This window comes from Pelodiscus sinensis, chromosome 8 (genome assembly GCF_049634645.1).
Source record: "Pelodiscus sinensis isolate JC-2024 chromosome 8, ASM4963464v1, whole genome shotgun sequence".
Taxonomy (NCBI): Eukaryota; Metazoa; Chordata; order Testudines; family Trionychidae; genus Pelodiscus; species Pelodiscus sinensis.
Window position 1 is genome coordinate 73,713,757 of NC_134718.1, and position 21,653 is coordinate 73,735,409.

Here is a 21,653-nt window from a genome sequence, read left to right on the forward strand (position 1 = left end):
ACAGGGCACGGGCGCGCGCGCACACACACAGACATACACGCACACACACAGACATACACACACACACACACACACACACACACACACACACAGAAAGAGAGAGCCGTGCCCAAGTCACAAGCAAGCCCATCTATCAAAGAATGGGAGAAGGAAGGGATTAAGGAGCGCTCTGGTAACCCGATCCCCCCTCGGTCTACCCTTATTCTGGCTTCACAAATAGCAACAGCGAGCATGCGAGATATTTCAATACAAAAAATGATACGTTTGATGTGTTTAAACAGATGTGAAAGGTTACTCCGTAGAACCCGGGCATCTGCTTACACACATCAGCCCTTGCAGAGGGTCATAGAGGCCGAATTATGTAACCAGCAAAGGGGAGTGTGGAATGAAGGTGATTGCTCTGTGTGTGTAGCGGTGTGGGTTTGCTGCTGTGTGTCCTGCTGTGTGTTGGTGCAATGATGTGTGAAGATGCGGGGCCTGCCTACACTGGGTGTGCAGGGCCGAGTGTGTTACCTCTCTGTGAAGGGTGTGCCTGCCCGTTCCTGGCTCAGTGTGCGTGCAGCGGTGTGTGGGAAGCGTGGCTAATGAGCTGTGTGGTGCGGGGAGGGTGTGTGTTTTGTATGGAGCGGTGCGTATGGGCGCGCTTGTGCGTGCGCGCGCCCTGATGTGCGCACACTTATTTGCGCGGATAAGTCGCGTGTGAGCGGTTGTGGACGCGCGTTGCAGGGTGGCACTGGTGAACACAGCGCTGTGCGTGCATCGGAGGGCCTGGAAGGGGGCAGAAAGTGTGTGTACTTGTTTGTGCTTGCGGCTCTGTGGTTGTGCGCGCAGTGGTACCCGAGGATGCGGGTGTGTGTGTGTGTGTGTGTGTGTGTGTGTGTGTGTGTGTGTGTGTGTGTGTGTGTTGAAGACTACACCAAGTGCAATCAGGGGAGTGGAGGAAAAGCTCCGACTCCTACCCCAACCCCAGAATCAAAACGAAAAAGCCTTCCCTTTCAGCAGGGACTCATGCATCAAACTTCAATTTTCCGGACGATTGAATTAGTGATTTTTTTTCTCCTGAACTAAAATACACTTAAGTCTTTGGGATTAATTACCACGTTCTGGTCCCTCAGACTGTAGTATTAGTTATCGCAGCCACGTTTGACATCAACCCTGACACCTCATAAAATAAGGAACTGCATTTCACTGACTCAACCTGCTCCAGCCCCGCTGGAGAATCCAGAAGGGGGCTTTATGCTGCGTCGGGGAGCGCTTTGTTCAGTGAACAAGAGCGAATACGGATCCCCAACCAACCGGGTGCAAATCCAGCCGCCGCTCCCCGCCCCCCGGCAGGGCAATGTCAGATTTGGGGCTAAGAGGCGGGGAGAAGAAAGGGGGGGAGTTAAACACCCTTGCAGAATGTCAGCCCGGGCTGTTACAAGTATGGATTCCAAGGGGGAAATAATTAAAAAATACATATGACCTCCAGGCCCGGGGATGAGCGCTAAGGAGGCATCTGGGGAAATTTAGGGGAGAGGAGGCGTGTTAGATGAAGAGCCAAGTAGATTGGGGGGGCTTTTGTTTTCGCTCCCCTCCTTAGGGGGCGCCACTCCAGGGCCCCCGCGCGGAGCGAGGGCTCCAAGGGCGAAGTGGAACCCCCCCCCCCCAGCGCAGCGCCACGCACACGCAGCGCGGAACAGCGGCTTCCACCAGGGCCCCGCACCCGACTCCAGCCGGTGTGCGAGCGCACCCCACCCCCCCAGCGCCAGCCGCCGCCCCCGCGCGCCCTGCCAGCGCTCCCCCCGCCCGCTGCCGCGCCCCGCAGGCCGGGAGGTTCGGGGCGCGCGTCGTAAATAATCCGCACAATTAAAAATCATAATTAAGAACGCGCCGCAACCCGCCAACCGCTCGCACGCGGCGAAACCTAGTGAAGAGGGGGTGGGGGATCAAGACGTGGAAACACCTCGTTTAGTTTGATTTCGTGCTGTTACTGTATCATAGTGACCCCCTCCCCCCCAAAAAAAGGCAAAACAAAATCACTTTTGCAAAATGCCAGGTTGTTTTTCTTGCAAGGAAAAAGAACAAATCGCTCTGCTTTTTCTCTCAAGCGCTGGTTCAATTCTGTTTTGTAATTCCCGTGTCTTCCCCCTCCCCCCTTCCAATTTTAGAGATTTTGCTTTTTGCCCTGCTCTATTGTGCAATTCCGGGGGGGGGTCCCCCAAAACAGAGGAGGCTTCAAGAAAGGGTTTGCAAACATTCCTCTCTCCCAGTAAGTTTCTCCATTAGCAGCCAGGTTAATTAACACACGGGCGGGCTACCTGCCTACTTCCCGGAAAAGAACAGGGCGGCCGAGTGAATGGAGATGGATCGTGTTGAAGACACGCAAAAACCCAAAAGTCTCCCGCGCTCCGGGCCTTGGAGTCCCGCGAGGAACAGGGCTTTGCCTAAAGTTGGGACTCTTGAATTCAGTGAGTGTTTCCCCCGGTCTGTCTGCGAAAACCTCCCAGCTGCAAAATGCCCTGGGAGTCAGCACACCAGAGGCGAAAGAGGGAAGAGATCGGTTGCCCTTGTGCGCGTTGTCGGGTTGATTTTAGTTTATTTTATTTTATGTAGGGCAGGTGAGTCGTTCTACCTGACGGCCCGCGGAGTGAACAATCCGAAATAAAAAGCGGGGCCCGACAGAGCTGGCCCGGATACTGAAATCGGAAGTCTCTGTCTAGCTAGTTCACGGAGGGAAGTCTGGATTTGAAAACGGTTACCCGCCTCCTCTTTTTTTTTTGTATCTTCTTTTGTTTCTAAGCATGCCCATGAATTACCCCAAGCCCTGACTTATTTTTTGGAGCGGCGAACCAGCCGTAGGAACATGCTGCAAATCTTAGGGAGCCGGAATTTATTCGCGAAGCAGTTTTAGCCACGTGCGGTAAACTTCGCTGGGTTCAGCGCTTTCCCCCTTCTCCAACTCGCCCTTGGGTTTGCACTCGGCCGCCCAGAGCTCCGAAATCCAAATTAACTCCGGGTTTGGTTCCCCCCCTCCCAACACCCTCGCTTTTATTTTATCTCTTGCTTATATTGTATGCTTGCAGCCTCATTAAATCCATTGCAAGACAAAAGAAGAAAAGCAGAAGGGGCGGCGAAGGGGGGGGGGGAAGGAAAGAGGGAGAATAAAAAAGAGAGAGAGAGAGAACAGATAAAGAAAACAAATAAAGCCCTTTAACAAGATCTCTACATAAATGTCACAGTTTCTCGGCATTTACGATTTGCCTGCTTAGCATAAAAACACTTAAGGACAAGATTGAAAGCTTTGTGGGATCTCTGGACAGAAGTCAAACATATCACTTGCAAAAAAAAAAATGTGGCGGGGTGGGGGGGGGGGGGGGAGAGACAAACGCCTCCGAAATAATACTAAAGAAAGTGGATTTCATTGTAATTCATAGACTTGTTCCAAATGCCAAGAGAGAAAGGGGAAAGAATAGAAACCACATGGAACGGCGCAGATGCCCCGATGGAGGGAGAGCGAGCCCGCTCCCATTATTGTGGGAGGGAGGGTGAACCTAATCCATCAAATTGTCTGGAAATTGTGAAGAAAATTCAAAACCCATATGGTCTCCAAGCTTTCGGGTCCTTTCCGCGACGGAGAGGCACACTTGTTTCCGCATTGCGAGCCGCGGGAGGTTGTACATGCTCCATTGTGCCTTGCCACTTCAGAGAAGAGGACTCATTTGTCCCCAGTTTTCATGCTTTACGCTGAAAATTACAACCCCATCCATTTCCAAAGAGGAGAGAGATTTATTTAGCCTCGGAGAAACTGGCCCCAAATCCCCCCTCCTCTTCCCCTGAAGCCCACCCTGTCTTATTGGGAAGGTTCTCTTTCTGACTCGGCTACTACCTACCAGATTTGTCTTTCTCACATAAATTTTGCAAAGAATAGGCAAACGCGCCGGGTTGGGTTGAAAAGGCAGGGCACGCCATGAGTGGAAACAAATTTAGCAGGATTTTTTTTTGGGGGGGAAGGAAGCGAGAGGGGGCGACACATTAAAAGAGAGGAATTGTAAATTAAAAATCACCCAGCAGCATCTTTTTGGGAGGAATCAGGGATGGTCCCTGAAAATATGAATATATTTGCAACTCGGCAGGGGGGGAAAAATCAAACCAAAACTAAAATGCTACTTGTCCATGATCTTTAGTGGAAACAGATTTTCGCTTTGCATTTTCAAATTGGATATTTCCTCTCTGGTTTAGAGCTAAAACATCCGTAGTAAATCTCAAAAAATTCTACACGTGTGTATCATTTTCTATGTACACGTTTATTACTGGAATACTAAAATACAATATTATAGAATATACATTCTATATACCCTATATATATAGTGCATATATCACTATTGATATAGATACACATTAGTCTGTTTTAATTTCTTTGCGTGGGTTTTCCTTGAGAAAAGGAATCCTTTGCAACTCCTAGTTTATCCATCAGTTGATTTCTCTCTACCGTTTAATTTGTAGCTTGTCTTGCATTTAAAAAAAAAATCCGTTCCTCGTAATTTGTTCCTCCACCCCAAAAATAGTCACAGCTTCTTGTAGCTGAAGCAACTGGAAGTGGAAATAAGAACTGATACATATACAGGGAATGTGGCGATTCTTTTGTGGGACCGGATTTTGTAATCTCAGACGAGTAATCGGTAACTAGAGGTTCACAAAGAATAACTTTAAAAGTATATTAAAATGGTAAAGATTTTATTGTGTCGGAAAAAAGAACTATCTGTACAATTCTAAGAGACAGTAAATAAAGCAACATTGTCCCTTTTGTAACTTAAATAGCAGGCCTTTTAAATTTTTTTTACAAGTCAAACAAAAACATTTTTAAAGCTGTACAGTTTTAAAATTTAGAGCGTCATATTTAAATGTCTTGATCTTGGTATTTGTCCTTTTTTTATTTTTGTAGCATGCAAAAATTCTAAAAAGAGTAAAAAATAATTCTAGTGTTTTTTTGTAACCACCTTCATATCAAAAATACGAAAGGTAGCTTTTTAATAAAAGCACAACAATAGCAGAAAATGGTAAAAATAGCTTTTAATTGGTAAAATGAGGCAGAAATTGCATTGGATACAAATATCTATGCTCTGAGGGCGTGGGAGGGGAGAGTACATATTTTAAACTTACTGTATAACCCATCCCCTAGTTCCCAATATTTTAAAATACTTTTGGTAAAAAAAAAAGAAAAATTATTTCGTGCACATTTGAAACATGCAAGGAAAGGAGGGAAATTTTTCTATTTTTAGCCTAACTTAAATCTCCTAGAAACTGGTTCATTTTGGAAGCCTTTTAAAAATAACTGCCTAACACAAGATCTGTTTGAAGTGGTGTACCTATTGCAAGGGCATGGTTTCCTTTATAACCAATACCAAGTCACATCGCTTTTTTTAAAAAAAAAATCAAACCCTCCAAGAAGGAAAGAAAATCCAATATCTATGTTTAAATATTTATAGAGAAGCCATCCATAATTGCACCGTTCCGAAGATGAAAACTACCTGATGTGACAGGCAGGGGACATTGACTTTATTTTAAATTATTTTTTTGTTCCTATTGCTTATTGCTTTTACTGAAAAGAAACTGCCTTGTTTAGTCGCAAGCATCGTCAGAGTGTCTTATCACCAGAGTTTATAGTGCTCGAGGACGGGTCGAGCTGTGCGGAGTTTTTCACAGGTCCAGCAAACAGAGGAGGGGTGGCTGCCAATTTCTGGGCTTGGTGTTTGTTTTTGGAGAAGAAGGAGAAAGGGGGAGGAAAGAGGAGAGAGAGAAAAAAAAGGTGTGTGCGTGTGTGTGGGCAATAAACCCATCCCCACCACCGCCACCGCTCAGTCATCAACGTCAATTTCCACATCTTCTTCGTCCTCCGAGCAGTCCTTACTGCTGCTGGGTGGGTCTGTGAGGGGGGAGTCAGGCGACAGCTGGAGGTGGCTGCTCGAGTCCAGTGCATGTTTGGGGAGCGCCGGAGAAAGGGACCGCGACTTCCCCCTCCCCTCCGAATTCTGCTCCAGCTCCGAAATGCTAACAATATCCACCTGCGCGCTGGGCCCGAGTTTCTTGGCGGACTCCACGTCCGCTTTCATCTCCTCCAGGTCTCGCTTGAGCTTGGCTCGGCGGTTCTGGAACCAAGTGATCACCTGGGCGTTGGTGAGGCCCAGCTGCTGCGCGATCTGGTCTCGGTCGGCGGGGGAGAGGTACTTCTGGTACAGGAACCGCTTTTCCAGCTCGTAGATCTGGTGGTTGGTGAAGGCGGTTCGGGACTTCCTCCGCTTCTTGGGGGTTTGTCTCTGGCCGAAGATCGTCATCCCGTCCCTGCCTGCAAACAGGTAGAGACGGTTTGTGGTGGTGGTCAGCCTCACACTCTCACACACACACACACACACACACAACCCTTCACCCCCTGGCAAAAATATGCCGGGATGTCGGGGGCGCACAGAAATAAATAAAAGAATCCGACAGGAGCCGCGTTCAGCAGGAAATCAAAGGGGGGATCCAGCCCTCGTTCAAATTAGGAGCATTTTGGGGGACGGAGCAGCCCTCTGGAATGTCACCGGGGTGAGCGGATCCGGCACCGCCCGGCTACCCCCGGGCCCCTCCAAAAAGAGATGGGCTAAGGCCCCCCTCCCTCCCTCCCTTCTCCGCGACAATAAGTCGTGTCTCGTTTGGGGGGGACGAAGACCAACACACGACACTGGCAGGCAACTTTCCAGGCCTTTCTGGCAGGGGCCGGGGTGGGGTGGGGTGAGGCGAAATAGCAACGGTAGGGCCGGCCGGGGGAGGGGGGGGGTTGCCCTGGCGCAAGTGGGTTCCCATCGCAGGCAGGTGAGGACCTGCCCGGCTGATCTCCCCGCACGGAGGGGAAGGGGGTTACCAGAAAACCCACCCGCTTACCTTCAGCCGCCTGCAGGACGCTGACTTCCAGCCCTTTGAAGGTCTTGCTGGCCAGTTCCTCCAGGGCGCAGAGCGGGGAGGTTTGGGAGAGCAGCGCCCGGCTGGAGAGGGGCAGGCCGGCCGCGGGGTGTTTGTCGGCGCTGGAGAGCAGATGAGCGGTCCCGCAGAGGGTGTAGCTGCGCCGGACCGAGGGCTTGTTCAGAATGTCCTCTATGCTGAAGGGGGTCAGGGGCTTGTTGGAGTTGGCCGGCGGGGGCAGCTGATCCAGCGGGCTCCGTCTTCGCTCCTCCACCGCGGCAGCCTTGGCTTCTTCTTTGGAAGTCATGCTTGACTTGGGCTGGGGCCGGTGCGTGTGTGCGCGGCTCGCTCGCTCTCTCTCCCCCGCCGCCCGCCCCTTCCCTTTTGTTTTGGGGGTTCGGGGCAGCGCCGCGGCGCCGAGGTGCCTGCGCGCCCGCCTCCAGCCGAGCCCGTCACTTGCACCGGCGAGCGGCGGCGGCAGGAGCGAAAAAAGGAAGGGGAGGGAGGGGGAGGGGAAGGGAAGGGATGGGTGGCAAAAAAAAGTTGAAGCCGCCACCAACTCCAGCCGCGGAGAAACCAGGGCTCAGCCCGCAAGGTGAGGAGGCGGAGGAACAGGGACGCAGGACTCGGCGGGGCCGGGGAAGGTTCCCTGCAGCCCTGGCTCGAAGAGAGGTGACACTGTCCCAGATTTCCTCTTCCCGGCTGCTATTTTAAGATCCCCCCCAAATCGCTCCACTTTCCCTCCCCCCCAAGCGACACGGCTTGGGCGAGGGGGGAGAGCGCGCGCAGCACCTCGTCCTAGGACGAGGGGGGAAGAGACGGGGTAATTGACTATTGCTAACAAGTGATTGTTGATTGGGAGGTGATCAATTATCTTCAATGACACTTTTCGCCCGCTCCCTCTGGCTCGCTCGCTCGCCCGCTCGCTCTCTGTCCAATGCAGGCGCTTGCAAGTTGGGAGCCCCATTAATTAGGAGGCGGTTTGGAGGTGGAGCCCAATTGAATTATAATGCTGAATGCACTTGTCATATTCTGACCTTACTATTTGTTTGGACATATATATTTTTAAATTACATTACACGCAGGCTTTATTGCATCAGGATAATACAGTATGGTGAAAAAACAATATTTCCCTAAACCCAAAAACCCAGTCGTATTCCCCCAACAGAGTCCTTCTCTTCTCCTTTCTTTTTTTTCTTCTTTAATTTGGATGGTTATTAGTTTAAAAAAAAGATCTGTTTTGTTTGTAATCAGGGAAAGAAGGGGAGATCCTGTCACCAGGTAAGGGAGACAATTCATCTATCACCTTTTAAACGTGGTGGGGTATTTTTTTTTTCATATTTCATCCATCATTTTTGTGTGCAGTTTGGAACCATTTGTTGAAACGTGGTACGTGGGTGTATTTATGCTGCGGAGATCGGGAGCAGACCTTTTTGCTTGGGTGCTGCTTTTATAAAAGCGTGGGAAGATTTTTTTTAGGGGGGACAATGGGGGGGGGTGGTCCAGGGAAAATCAGATCTAGTTTTAAATATTGACCGAGTTGTGCGTACGTGTGTGTGTGTGTATTTTGTGCCTCCTAATAACAATATGGCGAACTGTCTCTTTAGTAGTTTACAAGGTACAACGTGAAATATTTCATGGCTCTGTACAACGTGGAATATTTCATACAACGTGGAATATATATTTCATCGCTATAGGATTCCTACAGCGACGGCTGATCGCCAGTAGTCGTAGGGCTTTTAATCGGGTCGGTTTTCTTGGATTCTCGGAGGCATTGTCAGAGGCCACTTTTGTGGAGAATCTTTCGGCGTGTAGATCATTTCTTGTACTACCTAGAGGATAGGGGAGCTAGAGAGAGAGACAGGGATGAATCGCTCCCCCTTAGCTCTAGCTAAATCCTTCTCTGCCATAATTCAAGAGCAAAGGGCCACCAAACAGCGTCAGGGACATATTTCATCTCCTTTAAAAACTCCAGACCTGGTGTCCCCCCCTCCCGGCCCTTCCTTTTGCTTTACTCAAAAACTGGGCTGAATTATGGTTGTTTCTTAATGCTGGCTCCCACGACCAAGGCGTGTGTATATATTTATGTATATTTGTCTTTTCGGAAGGGGTTCCTGACAGAAGGGGATTTTGGTTAGTTGCTAGAAAGGTCAGCAGGAAGCCAACTGGATATGATAGTTTTCAATCTGTTCCCCCTCTCCCCCCCCCCCCCACACCTATCTTATAAATCAGTGGAGGAATAAAAATCGCTTTTGATTGCCTAGGGTTTTTATTATTATTATTACTTCGCGCGATAAAGCCAATCAACACGTTACAGAGGCCGTTCATTGTTATTAATAATAATTAATCATCCATTTTTCCTTTCTGCCCGAGATCGGCTCAGTCTTCGTATCAACCCCCACCCCACCCCGTCGGCCTTTTACATTTGAAAACAAATAATCGATCCGACTAATCACAGTTTAGGAAAGGAAAAGGGGGAGGAGGTTTTTGTTGGTTGGTTTGTTTGGTTTTTTTTAATTGTAATTAAACCTTTCCCGAGGCCCTTTGTTTGTAAACAGAGGCGCGGCGGTCCTATAGAAATAGGAGCGTTTCTGGTGGAGATCTCGAATTAGTACAGAAGAGGCGTCTTTTTGGGGAGGAGGGCAGGATCAATTCTATTGTATTTAGCAGCAGGTTGCTATTTCGTTTTGCATTGTCCGCCGGGAATGTTGACTACATTTGCAGCCGTGTAAACCGTTCTCGGGCGGTTCGAAGTGATCTGTCGCTGGATCTGGATCGAGATCTAGGGAGATAATTTTTCGAGCTGGAGTCCTAGGCCACCAGCTAGGGGAACTATAGCATCCCCATAGCTAAATAGGCGTTTGCGCGTTTAATAATAAAAGTGCGTTTACCCCTCCCGTCCTCCACATCTGTACCTGGCCCTGGGGTCCCCTCTGATGTAAATCAGAAACAACTGCGCGGAAAGCCAGACCCTGCTCCGCTTGGGTCTCTTCACCTGGACTCACACAATGAGGGTCCCCCCCACCCCCCCCGGAGGCTAGGTGCCAAACACACACAAAAGAGGCAAATGGCTTCTTCTCTTAAAGCGGCCGCATCCCATTTTTTTTATTGCTCTCTGGGAGTCTCTTTATGCAGTGACCTATTTTTAAAGGCCTATATTGGGTTATTCATCATATCAAATGCTGCGAGGAGATGGGGGGGGGGGGAGAGAGAGAGAGAATTACATTGATTCTAAATCTCTGGGCTTCCTCTTCTTGCTGGGAGGTTTAGTGGCTTCGCTTCGGTTTATGAAGTGATTTAAACATATTTTAACCACTTACTCCTCTCCTCCCCTAGGCCCTCTTGCATTATTTCCCAGCATGGATAACGTAGTGATTGGGTGGGCTGTAATACACCCCACCCATGCCAGTTTCTCTAGGGGTTTATTCCCCCCTCGCCTTTCTGTCCTGTACACCTAGAAACTCACAGCCCTAGACAGATTTTCACAGCAGCCGCAATATTTTGGAATGAAGTTAAACTATTGAGGGGTCCAGATTTCCCCCTTTTTGTCAAGCAGTCAGAACAACAGCAAGGAATGCGCCTCTGAAATCTGTTGCCTCCTGTGTGGGTTTCCCTGCACCTGTCCCGGAGACCAGGCGTGTGAACAGTGTGTCGCCTCTTTGGGCATGTCTACACAGCAGGGTTGAAGTCGAGTTAAGCTGGGCACCTTCAGCGACCTCAATTGCAGAGCTGAAGTCGAAATAGCTTCATTCGGCTTTTGGTGCTGTCTACACAGCAGGAAGGCGAAGGAAGATCGCTCTCCTGCCGACTTTCCTTACTCCGCATGAAATGAGGCGTACTGGATTTGGAATAAAAAGTCCTCCAACTCACCATTATTTCGAAATAAAGGCTTGAGGTGTAGACACTCACTTTGTTATTTTGGAATAACGTCAGTATTCCAAAATAATACTGCTGTGTAGACGTACCCTTTGGGTGCATCTATATGACACTCTTAGCTGGAAATAAGCCATACAATTTGAGCTATGCCAATTTCATAGTAATTTGGCACTGTCTGCCCAGCGCCAAACTTTGAACTAAAGTGTTATTCTGAAATGCCCTTAATCCTCGTGGAATGACATGTACAGGGACATCAGGACAGCAAGCCCTTTAGATTTTGAAATAATGGGCTTGTTTCAGAGATGCGGAGTAGCTGTTTTGGGATAGCAGAAGTATCCCGAAATAGCGCCGCAGTGTAGACGCGCCCTTTATGGGAACGTCTACATTAGGAAACCATTTCAAAATAAGTTATTTCAAAATCACTCCTTAGTGTAGACTAGGGCCCAGAGTTAAGTCTACCCGAGCTTTGTGTTGATTTACATCTTTTGGGCGGGTGTCAGGAATTGAAAAGCCGGTCTGCTCCCTGTGCTGGCTAAATAAAAGCTGGGTGGCCAGTGGGGGGGGGGGGGGGGTCTTTGCAGCTGCAGCCCCCAGTGTGGCTGTTATCCTGGGCTTGTGACTGGCTTGTCCCACCTGCTGCCAATGAGGGGGACGTTCTGCCTTATCGGGCTTTCCCATAGGCAGCCTGGGCAAACCATGTTGGTTGGAGCCAGCATGGTGTTTAGCCTGGGTATGAGTGAGTGCAGGGGTGTGGGAAGAGCCCATCTACAGAAGAGGGGTGCTGAGTGGGCAAGTAGAGCCACAATACCCAGGCAAAGGTCCTGGCTCAGAAAGCCAAACTCAGCACTTCCCCTTCTGGATTTTCCTTGGGGAAAGAGCCCCGGATCAGAGCTGGTGGCAGGTTACACATTCTATTAATTCCTTCCTCTCCATGGAGTGCCACTTAAAAAAAATCCTTTGATGCATTCCCCACAAATAGCCCCCAAATCCCTCTCCCTAGAACTGCAAAGCAAATAGGCCAGGGCCCGTTCTCTTTTTGGTTTGCTAGTTAGAGATTATTCCTTTCCCACCCCGCACCTCAACCCTCAGCCCCTTCCCCAGGTATCCCAATTTTCTGAGCGTAGCTCATGACACCAGGCCACACAGGACTCAGGGGACCTCATCTTGCCCCCAGAAAAGCCAGAGTTAAAACTCTGGACCTGTCCTGGTGGGTTTAAGAAGAAGGCCATCTCACTGGGGCTGGTAAAAGGAGAGTCACACTAGGAAGAACTTTGCCAACAAAAAGGACATTTAAAAGGAATTGTGACTCAGAGAAGCATTCAATGAGGGGGGAGGGTTAGCTCAGTGGTTTGGGTCTTGGCCTGCTAAACCCGGGGGTTGTGAGTTCAATCCTTGCAGAGGCCATTTGGGGCAAAAATTTGTCAGGGATGGTACTGGGTCCTGCTGTGAAGGCAGTGGGCTAGACTCCTTGACCTTTCAAGGTCCCTTTGTGACGTAGTGGGGGTACCTGGCTGGTTTCTATGCTGCTGGCTCTGGGGTAACCCCCACTGGCTGCTGTGGGTACCACAACCCAGCAAAACAGGATGAGTCACTATGCAAACCAGTAGGGCCAGACACCCCCCATGGAGAGAAACAAAGGAAGGTGGAATGCTGCCCTGGCTAGGGGGCAGGGCTGGAAGAGGGTTAGTTAGTGGCTGTCTGGGAGCATGGAGGAGACAGCCTAGGGGAAGGGGCTGGAGTTTAGGGGCCCAGTCTCCCTCCAACTCAAGGGGGCCTGAGGCATCCTAGCCCAGCTCTGTGACCAGATTCCATCTGTGCTGTGCTGTATCCTGGAGAGGCAATAAACTTCCTCTATTCCACCAGCTGGTGCAGTCTGTTTGTGCCATTTCGGGGTGCAGGAGATGGGGGACCCCCAACATGCCATCACACCCTTCCAACACCCTTCCAGTTCTAGGAGAAAGGCAATCTTCCTTAATTTATTTATTTAACTATAATTTATTTATTTAACTATCACAGTAGATTTTCAGCCAGACAGTGCCTTTTCCTCTGTAGATCTCAATGCACTCTAAGAAGGCTCAATACGCAATATTTAGCTACAATTGTATAAAAGAATGAAGGGAACAGAGTTGCCTATCTACAGTCCTCCAGGCTACGTCTAGACAGCGGGGCTATTTCGGGATACCAGAAATATCCCGAAATAGCAATTCCGCATCTTTAATGTGCCCGTTATTTCGGAATATATTTTGAAATAATGGGTGTGGTAGTCCAGCGTCCCTGTGACTCTCATTCCAAGAGGGTTAAGGGACTTGTCAGAATAGTGTTTTATTGTGAAATCGGGCACTGTGTAGACAGCACCCAATTTCAAAGTAGGCTATTTTGAAATGATCTCGAAATAAGCTCTTTGCGTCCCTAATTTCGAGATAAGGGTGGAGTGTAGATGCTTCCCCTGAGAGCCTCCGATAGGACTTGGGTCTCCTTGGCCATCTAGAAAAAGGCATAAACCGTGAGGTGGCAACATTTGCAGAGGATACAAAACAGCTCCCGAATAGTAAAATCCAAAGTGGATTGTGAAGTGCTAAAAAGGGAACTTGCTCAGCTGAGTGGCTGGGCAACAAAATGGCAGATGAAATTCAAGGCCGATGCCTGCAAGGTAATGCACATTGAAAAACATAATCCCAACTAGACACACAAACTGATGGGGTCTAAATGAGCTGTCACCACTCAAGAAAGAGGCCGTGGAGTCATTGTGGAGAGTTGCCTATAAACATCTGCTCAGCAGCAGCAGTCAGAAGGGCAAACCGAATGCTGGGAATCGTTAGGAAAGGAACGGATAGTTAGACAGTGAATATCATCATGCCACTGCATAGCTCCATGGTATGCCCACGCCTTGGTGATTGCATACATGCATCTCCAAAAAAGATACCTTAGCGTTAGAAGAGGTAGTGAGAAGGGCAATATAAGAGCAGCCACACTGGGTCAAATCAAAGGTCCATCTAACCCAGTATCTTGTCTTCTGACAGTGGCCAATGCCAGCTGCCCCAAAGGGAGGGAACAGAACAAGGAATTGTCAAGTGATCCTTCCCCTGTCACCGATTTCCAGCCTCTGACAAACAGAGGCCAGGGACACCATCTCTGATTATCCTGGCTAATAGCCATGGTCAGATCTGTCCTCTATGAATTTATCTAGTTATTTTTTGAACCCTGTTAAAGTCCTGGTCTTCACAACATCCTTTGGCAGGGAGTTCCACAGGTTGACTGTGCACTGCACAAAGAAAAACTTCCTGTTGACTGTTTTAAAATGACTACCTATTAATTTCATGTGGTGACCCTTAGTTCCTGTGTTATGGGAACAAGTAAATCACGTTTCCTTATTCACTTTCTCCACACCAGACATGATTGTATAGACCTGCATCATATCCCCTCCTAATCACCTCTTTTCTAAGATGAAAAGTCCCCATTTTATGAATCCCTCCTCATATTAATCCCTCCGTTCCAAACTCCTAATCATTTTGGTTGCCCTTTTCTGAGCTTTTTCCAAAGCCAAGAGATCTTTTTTTGAGATGAAGAGACCACATGTGCACACACAATAAAAGATGACAGGAGAGATTTAACAAACTGAATGAGGAGAGATTTAACAAATTGGGCCTGTTCATCTTGGAAAGAGATGACTAAGGGGGATATGACAGAGATCTATCAAATCATGACTGGTGTGAAGAAAACCAATAGGGAAATGTTATTTATCCCTCACATAACACCAGAACCAGCATCTGTGGAAATTAATAGGCAGCAGGTTTAAAACAAACAAAAGAAAGCACTTCTGTAAATAAGGCACATTCAACCTGTGGAACTCCTTGCCAGGGGATGTTGTGAAGGCCAAAAATATGACAGGGTTCAGAAAAATTAGATCAGTTCATGCAGATGAGGTCCATCAATGGCTGTAAACTAAAATGATTAAGACTTTGATTGCCAGATGCTGGGACTGGACTACAGGAGATCGTTCACTTGATTACCGTCCTGTTCTTTTCATTCTCCCTGAAGCATCTGATATTGACAGGATACTGGCAAGATGGAGCATTGTCCGACCAATGTGGCCATTCTTATGCCTCTCGTCATGTAACTTCCACCTCCGGGATCAATCTTATAGACCATAGCTGGCTTTGGAAGCCTCAACAGGAGTAAAGTTGAAATAGAAATATTGGCATGGCAGAAAAGAAAATATTATCACCCCCACTCTTTTCCCCCTCCCTCTCCAGCACACTAGTGCTTTCATAGCTAGGGACCAGGCAGGGGTGCCGTGTGATTTCATAAATGGGTGGAAGCTCAAAAACTCCTTTCTTCATGGGGGACAAAGGAATCAAGACAGAAATGCAGGACTAAGAATAATTCATAATTTAGGAGCACCATTTCAGATTAAGTCCTCATTCCGCCACCCCCATCTTTGCAACTGGTTACAGCTGGAAGAACGTTCAATCAGGATGTGTTCCCTGTGAGTTTACCTCCTCCCAGCTAACGTGTGATGCAAATTGGTGTAGGAAAGAAGTCCTGTTATATCCCGTCTGTTCTTTACTGGTCGTGTTGTTCCACTCATCTGAAGAAGTGGGTTGGGCCCAGGAAAGCTCATGATACTAGCTGTGTTGGTCTCTAACACGGTGTTAGTCTCACTGTGGCACTATTTCAGGATACTTCCGGTATCCCAAAATAGCCCACATCTTTTAAACAAGTCTGTTATTTCAAAATAGCTTTCAAAATAATGGGCTCACTATTCCAACATCCCTGTAAACCTCATTCCATAAGGATTAAGGGACATTTTGGAACTGGGCTTTATTTTGAAATCTGGCACTATATGGACAGCACCAAATTTTGAAATAGACTATCTTGAAAGAAGCTACGCAATTTGCTTAGTTTCAATTGTTTAACTTATTGCAAGCTAGCACCGCAGTGTAGACGCACCCTAAAGCGTTACACAGCTGTGTTATTTCAAAATAACTGATGTTATTATGAAATAACATAGTCCGCATCTAACACAGCAAGCTATTATTTCGACATAATGTCAAAATAATGTCTAGGTGGAGGACTTCTTACTTCAACTCCTGGTAACCCTCATTTCACAAGGAGTAAGAGAAGTGGAAGAAAGAGTGTTCTTTCTTTGACTTCCTTCTGTGTAGACAGCACCAAAAGCCGAATTAAACTATTTCGACTTCAGCTCTTCAATTGACGTAGCTGATGTTGCGTAGCTTAATTCAGCATTAGCCCTGCTGTGTAGATGTGGTACAGGACTACTCATTGTTGTGTTTTTATTTTTTAATTTTATTTTCATTTTTTAGAGTTGCAGACTAACACGGCTCTCCCTCTGAGACTTTTAGTCATGTAGAGTTTGCTTATTTCCAGATGGAGAAGAGTTAAAAACAATCCCAAGTGAGCTTGTGGGTGGGAGAAGTGGGAATTTGACACAACCCCTTCCCCAGTGTGTGGGCACCCAGACAGCAGGGCTTAACGCGAAATAAGCTACACAAATTCAGCTACGTCAATTGCATAGCTTAAGTCAAACTAGCTTGTTTCAAAATTGGGCGCCTTTACACAGCCCTGATTTCGAAATAGAGCCCTCTTCTTCCGACTTCCCTTACCCCTCGTACAATGGGGGTTACAGGAGCCAGAGTAAAAAGTCCTCCAGCTTGACAAGTATTTTGACATTATGTCGAAATAACTGCTTGTTGTGCAGACGCGGCCTAAGCGATTTCGAAATAACGTTGTGGTGGAGACGTACCCGTTCGTGAAGCAGGAAGAGCAGTATCTGGATGGATAATTTTCAGTGCGCAAGCAGAACTGAGGAGACAAGGCCACATCCCCTGTATGTGGAAACCTTTCACTGGTATGAGAAGGAAAGGGGATGTTTCCACTTTACTATGGGAGTATTGATGCTGCCAGATCTAACCAGTCCCAAGAAAAAGGGGCAGAGCCCCAATAGAGACTGGGAGGGACCTGGCACATGGGTAAGGTCTTTTGTGCTGCTTTTTTATTTCTTCCCAGAAAAAGGGGCCAGGCGCTGCTACCTTCTGCTTCCAGCCAGATAACCCAATAGCCACCAGGTCTTTTCTTTTTATAGAGGCCTGGATATTTTTATTTATTTTTTCTGCCACTCCTCTTGCAGCTCCCTGGTAGAATAACATGGCTCTGTTTCGGAAGCGGGGCAAGAGGACTTTCTCCCCACCCTCTCCCCTTTAGCGCCAGGAGAAATGAATTTGGGGGTTCACAGACGGCAGCGCTTTCTGCCCCCCCTCCCACCCAGGAGATGTCACAGACATTACAGATAGTTCTGCTGTGTTTGAGGATTAATCAAGGGACATTTAGTCTTGGCTGACCTCTGCTAACTTTAGTCCAGCCAAATGCCACCTGTCATAAGAATATAATTAAAGCAGGAGGCATAAATCATGCAAGTGTTGATCGCCAAAGTGACTGCGTACAAATGACACCTTCTTTCTCCGCATAGCTGGCCCTCCACTTGTGTCTGCCTCGTTTAGGGACTGACACATGTTTTGGCTCCGGTGAGGAGCGAAGCTAAACCAAGCCCAGTCCTCAAACCGGATCCCCAAGACAACCACCGACTCCAAGTTCTGATGGCAAAATCGCCGGCCCTGGGCGTGTGCGGGGGCGCTAAAAACGAACCCAGCGGGATTTTCAGACCCGAGGGGCGGTTAGAAACACCCTAGTCTGACCGGAGCCCTAGCAAATTTACCCTGCGAACGCGGAGATGGAACTCGAAGGCCCCTTGTTTTCAGAGCCTCATTAGGGGTGTAACCAGAGCCAGCGCGTGTTTCTCGGCTCCTTCGCTCTCTACAGGGGCTCTCTTTTTGGATAGGCTCCCTTCAAATGCTGGGCGCTCTCTGTCCTACCTTTTGTCAGAGCAGGGGGGTCCGGGGAGCTGCAGATATCGGGGGGATTCCGATTGCAAGGACCCCGAAGAACGATGCCACTTCGGGAGGTTAGTTTGTGCTGAAGAAGCTCACCCCATTGTAACAGACCCTCCGCACCCCACTGCATCTAGATTAGAAGGGGGAAAGTTTGCGGTGCTAGTTTGGCAAATAATCAACAATGAACCCTTATTGCCCAGCGTTGGATTTAGATCTAGGGGGTGAAATCTACAAAGCTAGCCCTCTGAAATCAGGGACAATACAGCCCGGAGGCGTAGGCAGGGGAAACAAGGCTAACCCAGAGGCTGTATAACCACATGTTTTAAAACAGGACCAAGTCGGGGAAATTAAAACAGAAGGAGAAAAGGGGGGAGTCAAAAATGGGGAAATGAAACAGACACACCGGGGGGGGTTGTTTACAAGATGGATTGGAACAACAAGTGCGCGCTTCGGTTTGTTTGGGGTTTTCTGTGGGTCGAAGTTCTCTGCGCAGAGTAGGTATTACAGCTACTCGGTTTACACTGGAAGCATTGGTCTGGTTAATCTGCAGACACACACGTATTGCTGGTGTGCTTGAAATGCCTTCGGTCGCTGCGGATAGAAGTGAATGGGGGAGCTAGTCACAAAATATGGTTTTGAAGAATCTCTGTAAAAGTTTGTAAGAGCTTCGGGTAGGAGAAAAAACTCCTAATGGTCAGAGAAACACTCACTCACACACACAATCAACAAAGAAGCAGGTGGAAAACGTATTCAGATAAGGAAAGATTTGTATTACACTGTCCTACAAGCTACATCTGCTCTGAAAACGTTTTCGCAAGCCCAATTCTGCTGATGTTTGGCTTTTCGTTTGCAAATAACCCGCTTTTGCAACTCAGAAATCGGCTTTGCAAGTCCTTCTAGTCCGTTGAAACACTTTACAAACCAGAGACGCAATTTTACATCTGATTTTTTTCGAGGGAGGAAGATGAGACCTTTGTGGCCAAACTTCCGTTCCTTGCTTAAGGTTATTCCTCATGCACACTGTTGTACTACACACGATAAAATTCACACCATACTGATCTGAAATATTTTGTACAAAACCGCGATAGCTAACTGTTAAGGAAGCCAAAAGATATCTGTTGTCCATTATGCAGACTGTGAAAGGATTCGAATTAGGAATAAGGACAATCAGAATTGCTGGTTGAAACGAATTCAGTTTATTGCCCAACGAAATGCATTTTAAAGGCTCCAAAGTACCACAGCAGACATAGGAATGATAATGAAATGGATTATTTGGAATGATCAGGTTAAGGCGAAGAACAAATTTTCAAAAACAAAAATACTTTCTGACTGGATCAGTTTCGTGTTGCTACTTTACATTGTCCCATTTTTAAGAGGAGACATTGCCACCAATTCGTCAGCAATTAGAGGAGTATTTTAAAGTATGGCTCTTTCCCCCAAACACATAGGGCTCCAGTGTAGTTTCTTGCGGTGAACTGCGCTTAGGCGCGAGAGAGCGTCCAAATTCCGCAGTCAGTTCTACATTGCGACGGGCCCTCCCAAACTCAGAAGACCAGAGCAATTGCGGGGAGACTATTATAGTACGGCCACGCGATTATTTCCAGCAACGAAATAAAATAGGGCGGGGGAAGGGGACTCCTCGGCTTGTTTGCGGGCCTATTTTCAAAGGCGCAGTCTGATTTTCAATACAGCCACATCTATGCCACGTTGCCTTTATAGTCAGGTATGTTGAAAAGGACTTGTGAGTCGATTCAACTCTTGAGCTGGGAGGCTGGCAAGCGAGGCCCTGGGTTACTTTAATATTCACAAAGAGAAATGGACAAAGCAAGAAGAAACCAAAGGCCGGGGGTTTAAATCCCGTTTGTCCAGTCTTTTTTAAAAAATTCGGCATAAATGTTATTTTTAATCTGAGAACAGGTCCTGGGACCCAGAGGGATATAACTATACACCCACCCATCGCCCATGGTAGCTAACCGAATTGGAAATGATCCGGATGGGGCTTTGTTTCGCCTCGATGTAAAACCGTTTGGGATGGGTTTGCGAACTTGGCTGTTACAGCTGGCTCTAAACGCATTGAAATAGAGATATATCCCACACGTTCCGAAGCAGAACATCGCTAGAACGGGTCCAGGCTAAATCCGGCGTCTCCTCATCCACCCTGTGGAGAAAACTAGTTTTCTTTGCAAATCAAGTAGCATGTAGCGCTCGGGTTTGCAAGATTTCCAGGAAAACAGGATTAGCCTGGAGTGTTTTCTGGCTTTTGCGATGACTGCTCGGATCTTGAATTTCCCCTCAGAACCTCATGTAAGTTTCAGATTCTTTGCAGGCCAGGTTCTGGGGCGATGGAGATGTTTAATCCACGACAGCTAAGGGCTGGTTTTGCGTCCCTAGCTCCACGTTAGTCTCCCTGTGACTTGCTTGCGGTCTGTTTTTTCTGCTTCCTGTAGTCCACACATTCTTTCAGAAGTTGCATTAAGTTAGCTCCCAGGGCAAATCCAGACCAGGCGCTGAAAATATTCCTTTTAACGTGCGGTGGAACAGGGAAGAGACGGCTAGAGGGGGAGTCATGTTATGATACGATTTTTTTAATAGCGGACGGAATCAAACTAGCAGGGGATGGGGGAATTGTGGATCTTTTACTTTCGTTGTGGAGTTGAAGGAAGATTGTTCCCCTGCTCTGAAAACAGTCGCTAGTTGGGGAGTCGGTTAATCGGAGAGGTCTGATCCTAAATGGGGGGGAAAACTCTTCTCCCCCTCCCCCCAGATAATTTCGGGACCAGAACTCAGTCCCGCTCCCCCATTTCACTTGAGAAGCGAAACACTCGAGCGCGGAGTCCTCCAAACCGTTTTGTCCGCTAACCCATCAGGAGCCACCTGAGAGACATTTCTCATCTCTGTCCCATGGGGCCTGGATTTAATTCCGCGTCTCCTGCAAGCGGGCTGTGGTTTATGGCAGGGGTGGGGAACCTCAGGCCCGGGGGCCGGATGCGGCCCTCGGCTTGCCTGGATCTGGCCCCGGAAGCTCAGCGCCCCCTCCCCCTCCAGCAGTGTGGAGCCCATGCTGGTGCTCCAGCTCCCCTGCTACCTTCCTGGGGGCTGGAGGCCACAAAATCAACTAAGCTGGGTCCCCCTGGGCTCCCGTGGGCTAGGGTATGTGGGGAGTGTCTTCCTGCTTCTCAGTCCGGGCCACATGTGTGGGGATTTTTTTTCTGCTTCTCACTTGTGTGCGGCCCCCACTGATTTGCCTGTGGGTCAGTGGCCCCGACCCAAAAAAGGTTCCTGGCCCCTGGTTTCTGGGGACTGGGGGCCATGGGTTCTAAGGGCTGCTGGAGTAATTCTCCTGGTTCTTTTTTTGCAGACTAAACACTCGTCTGCTTGGTGCATGTTTTCAAAAACACTGGACCGTGGGCCAGCTCTGTTGCATTTATTTCCGAGTTTTCCTCTGCCTGGGCATGAAGTCGGTTTCTGTAGGGCCCTGAGGTCTTCACTGGCCAGCCTGGCACCTGTCTGTAAAGCAGGAGGAACCTTCTTGGGGTGGGAGGCCACTGACCCACTGAAAAAATCAGTCGGGAGTGCACAAAGCAAAACAACAACAACAAAACCCTCAGGGTCCTGGCTCTCAACTGAGAAGGAGAAAGACCTTCTCCAAGTTCCCCTCCCACATCAGATCCTGGGGGGAAAGGCGGCAGGCTAGTAGATTTTGTGTGCTCCAGCCCCATGGAGGGTAGGTGGAGCACCAGTGCAGGGTCCTCAGTGTTGGGGGGAGGCAAGCCTCAGGGACTAGATCCAGGTAAACCAGGGCCACATCCTACCCTTGGCCTTAGGTTCCCCACCCCTGCTCTAAAGTCACCAAAATAGTTGCAAAGTCATCTTGGGAAGTCTCAGAGGGGTTGCGCATTTGTCTGTAACGTTAAAAACAAGTTGTCCTGGGGCGCCTTTGCCGCGTCTATA

General features: G+C 48.3%; 1 protein-coding gene across 1 annotated transcript; it reads right to left on the bottom strand.

The window, feature by feature from the left end:
* Positions 1-5,551: 5,551 nt before the first annotated feature.
* LBX1 (ladybird homeobox 1) lies at positions 5,552-7,436 on the bottom strand. The gene is made up of 2 exons (XM_075935602.1): positions 6,901-7,436; positions 5,552-6,325 (listed from the first exon to the last, which is right to left on the bottom strand). The coding sequence occupies exons 1-2, from the start codon at positions 7,223-7,225 to the stop codon at positions 5,838-5,840; spliced, it is 813 nt and encodes a 270-aa protein (XP_075791717.1). The 5' UTR covers positions 7,226-7,436; the 3' UTR covers positions 5,552-5,837.
* Positions 7,437-21,653: the final 14,217 nt, after the last annotated feature.

Bases quoted from the DNA above. Each gene is read 5' to 3' on its own strand.
- LBX1 (XM_075935602.1), bottom strand. From the start codon at position 7,225: ATGACTTCCAAAGAAGAAGCCAAGGCTGCCGCGGTGGAGGAGCGAAGA. The intron at 6,326-6,900 runs GTAAGCGGGTGG...ACCTGTTTGCAG, and splicing joins CGTCCTGCAGGCGGCTGAAG to GCAGGGACGGGATGACGATC.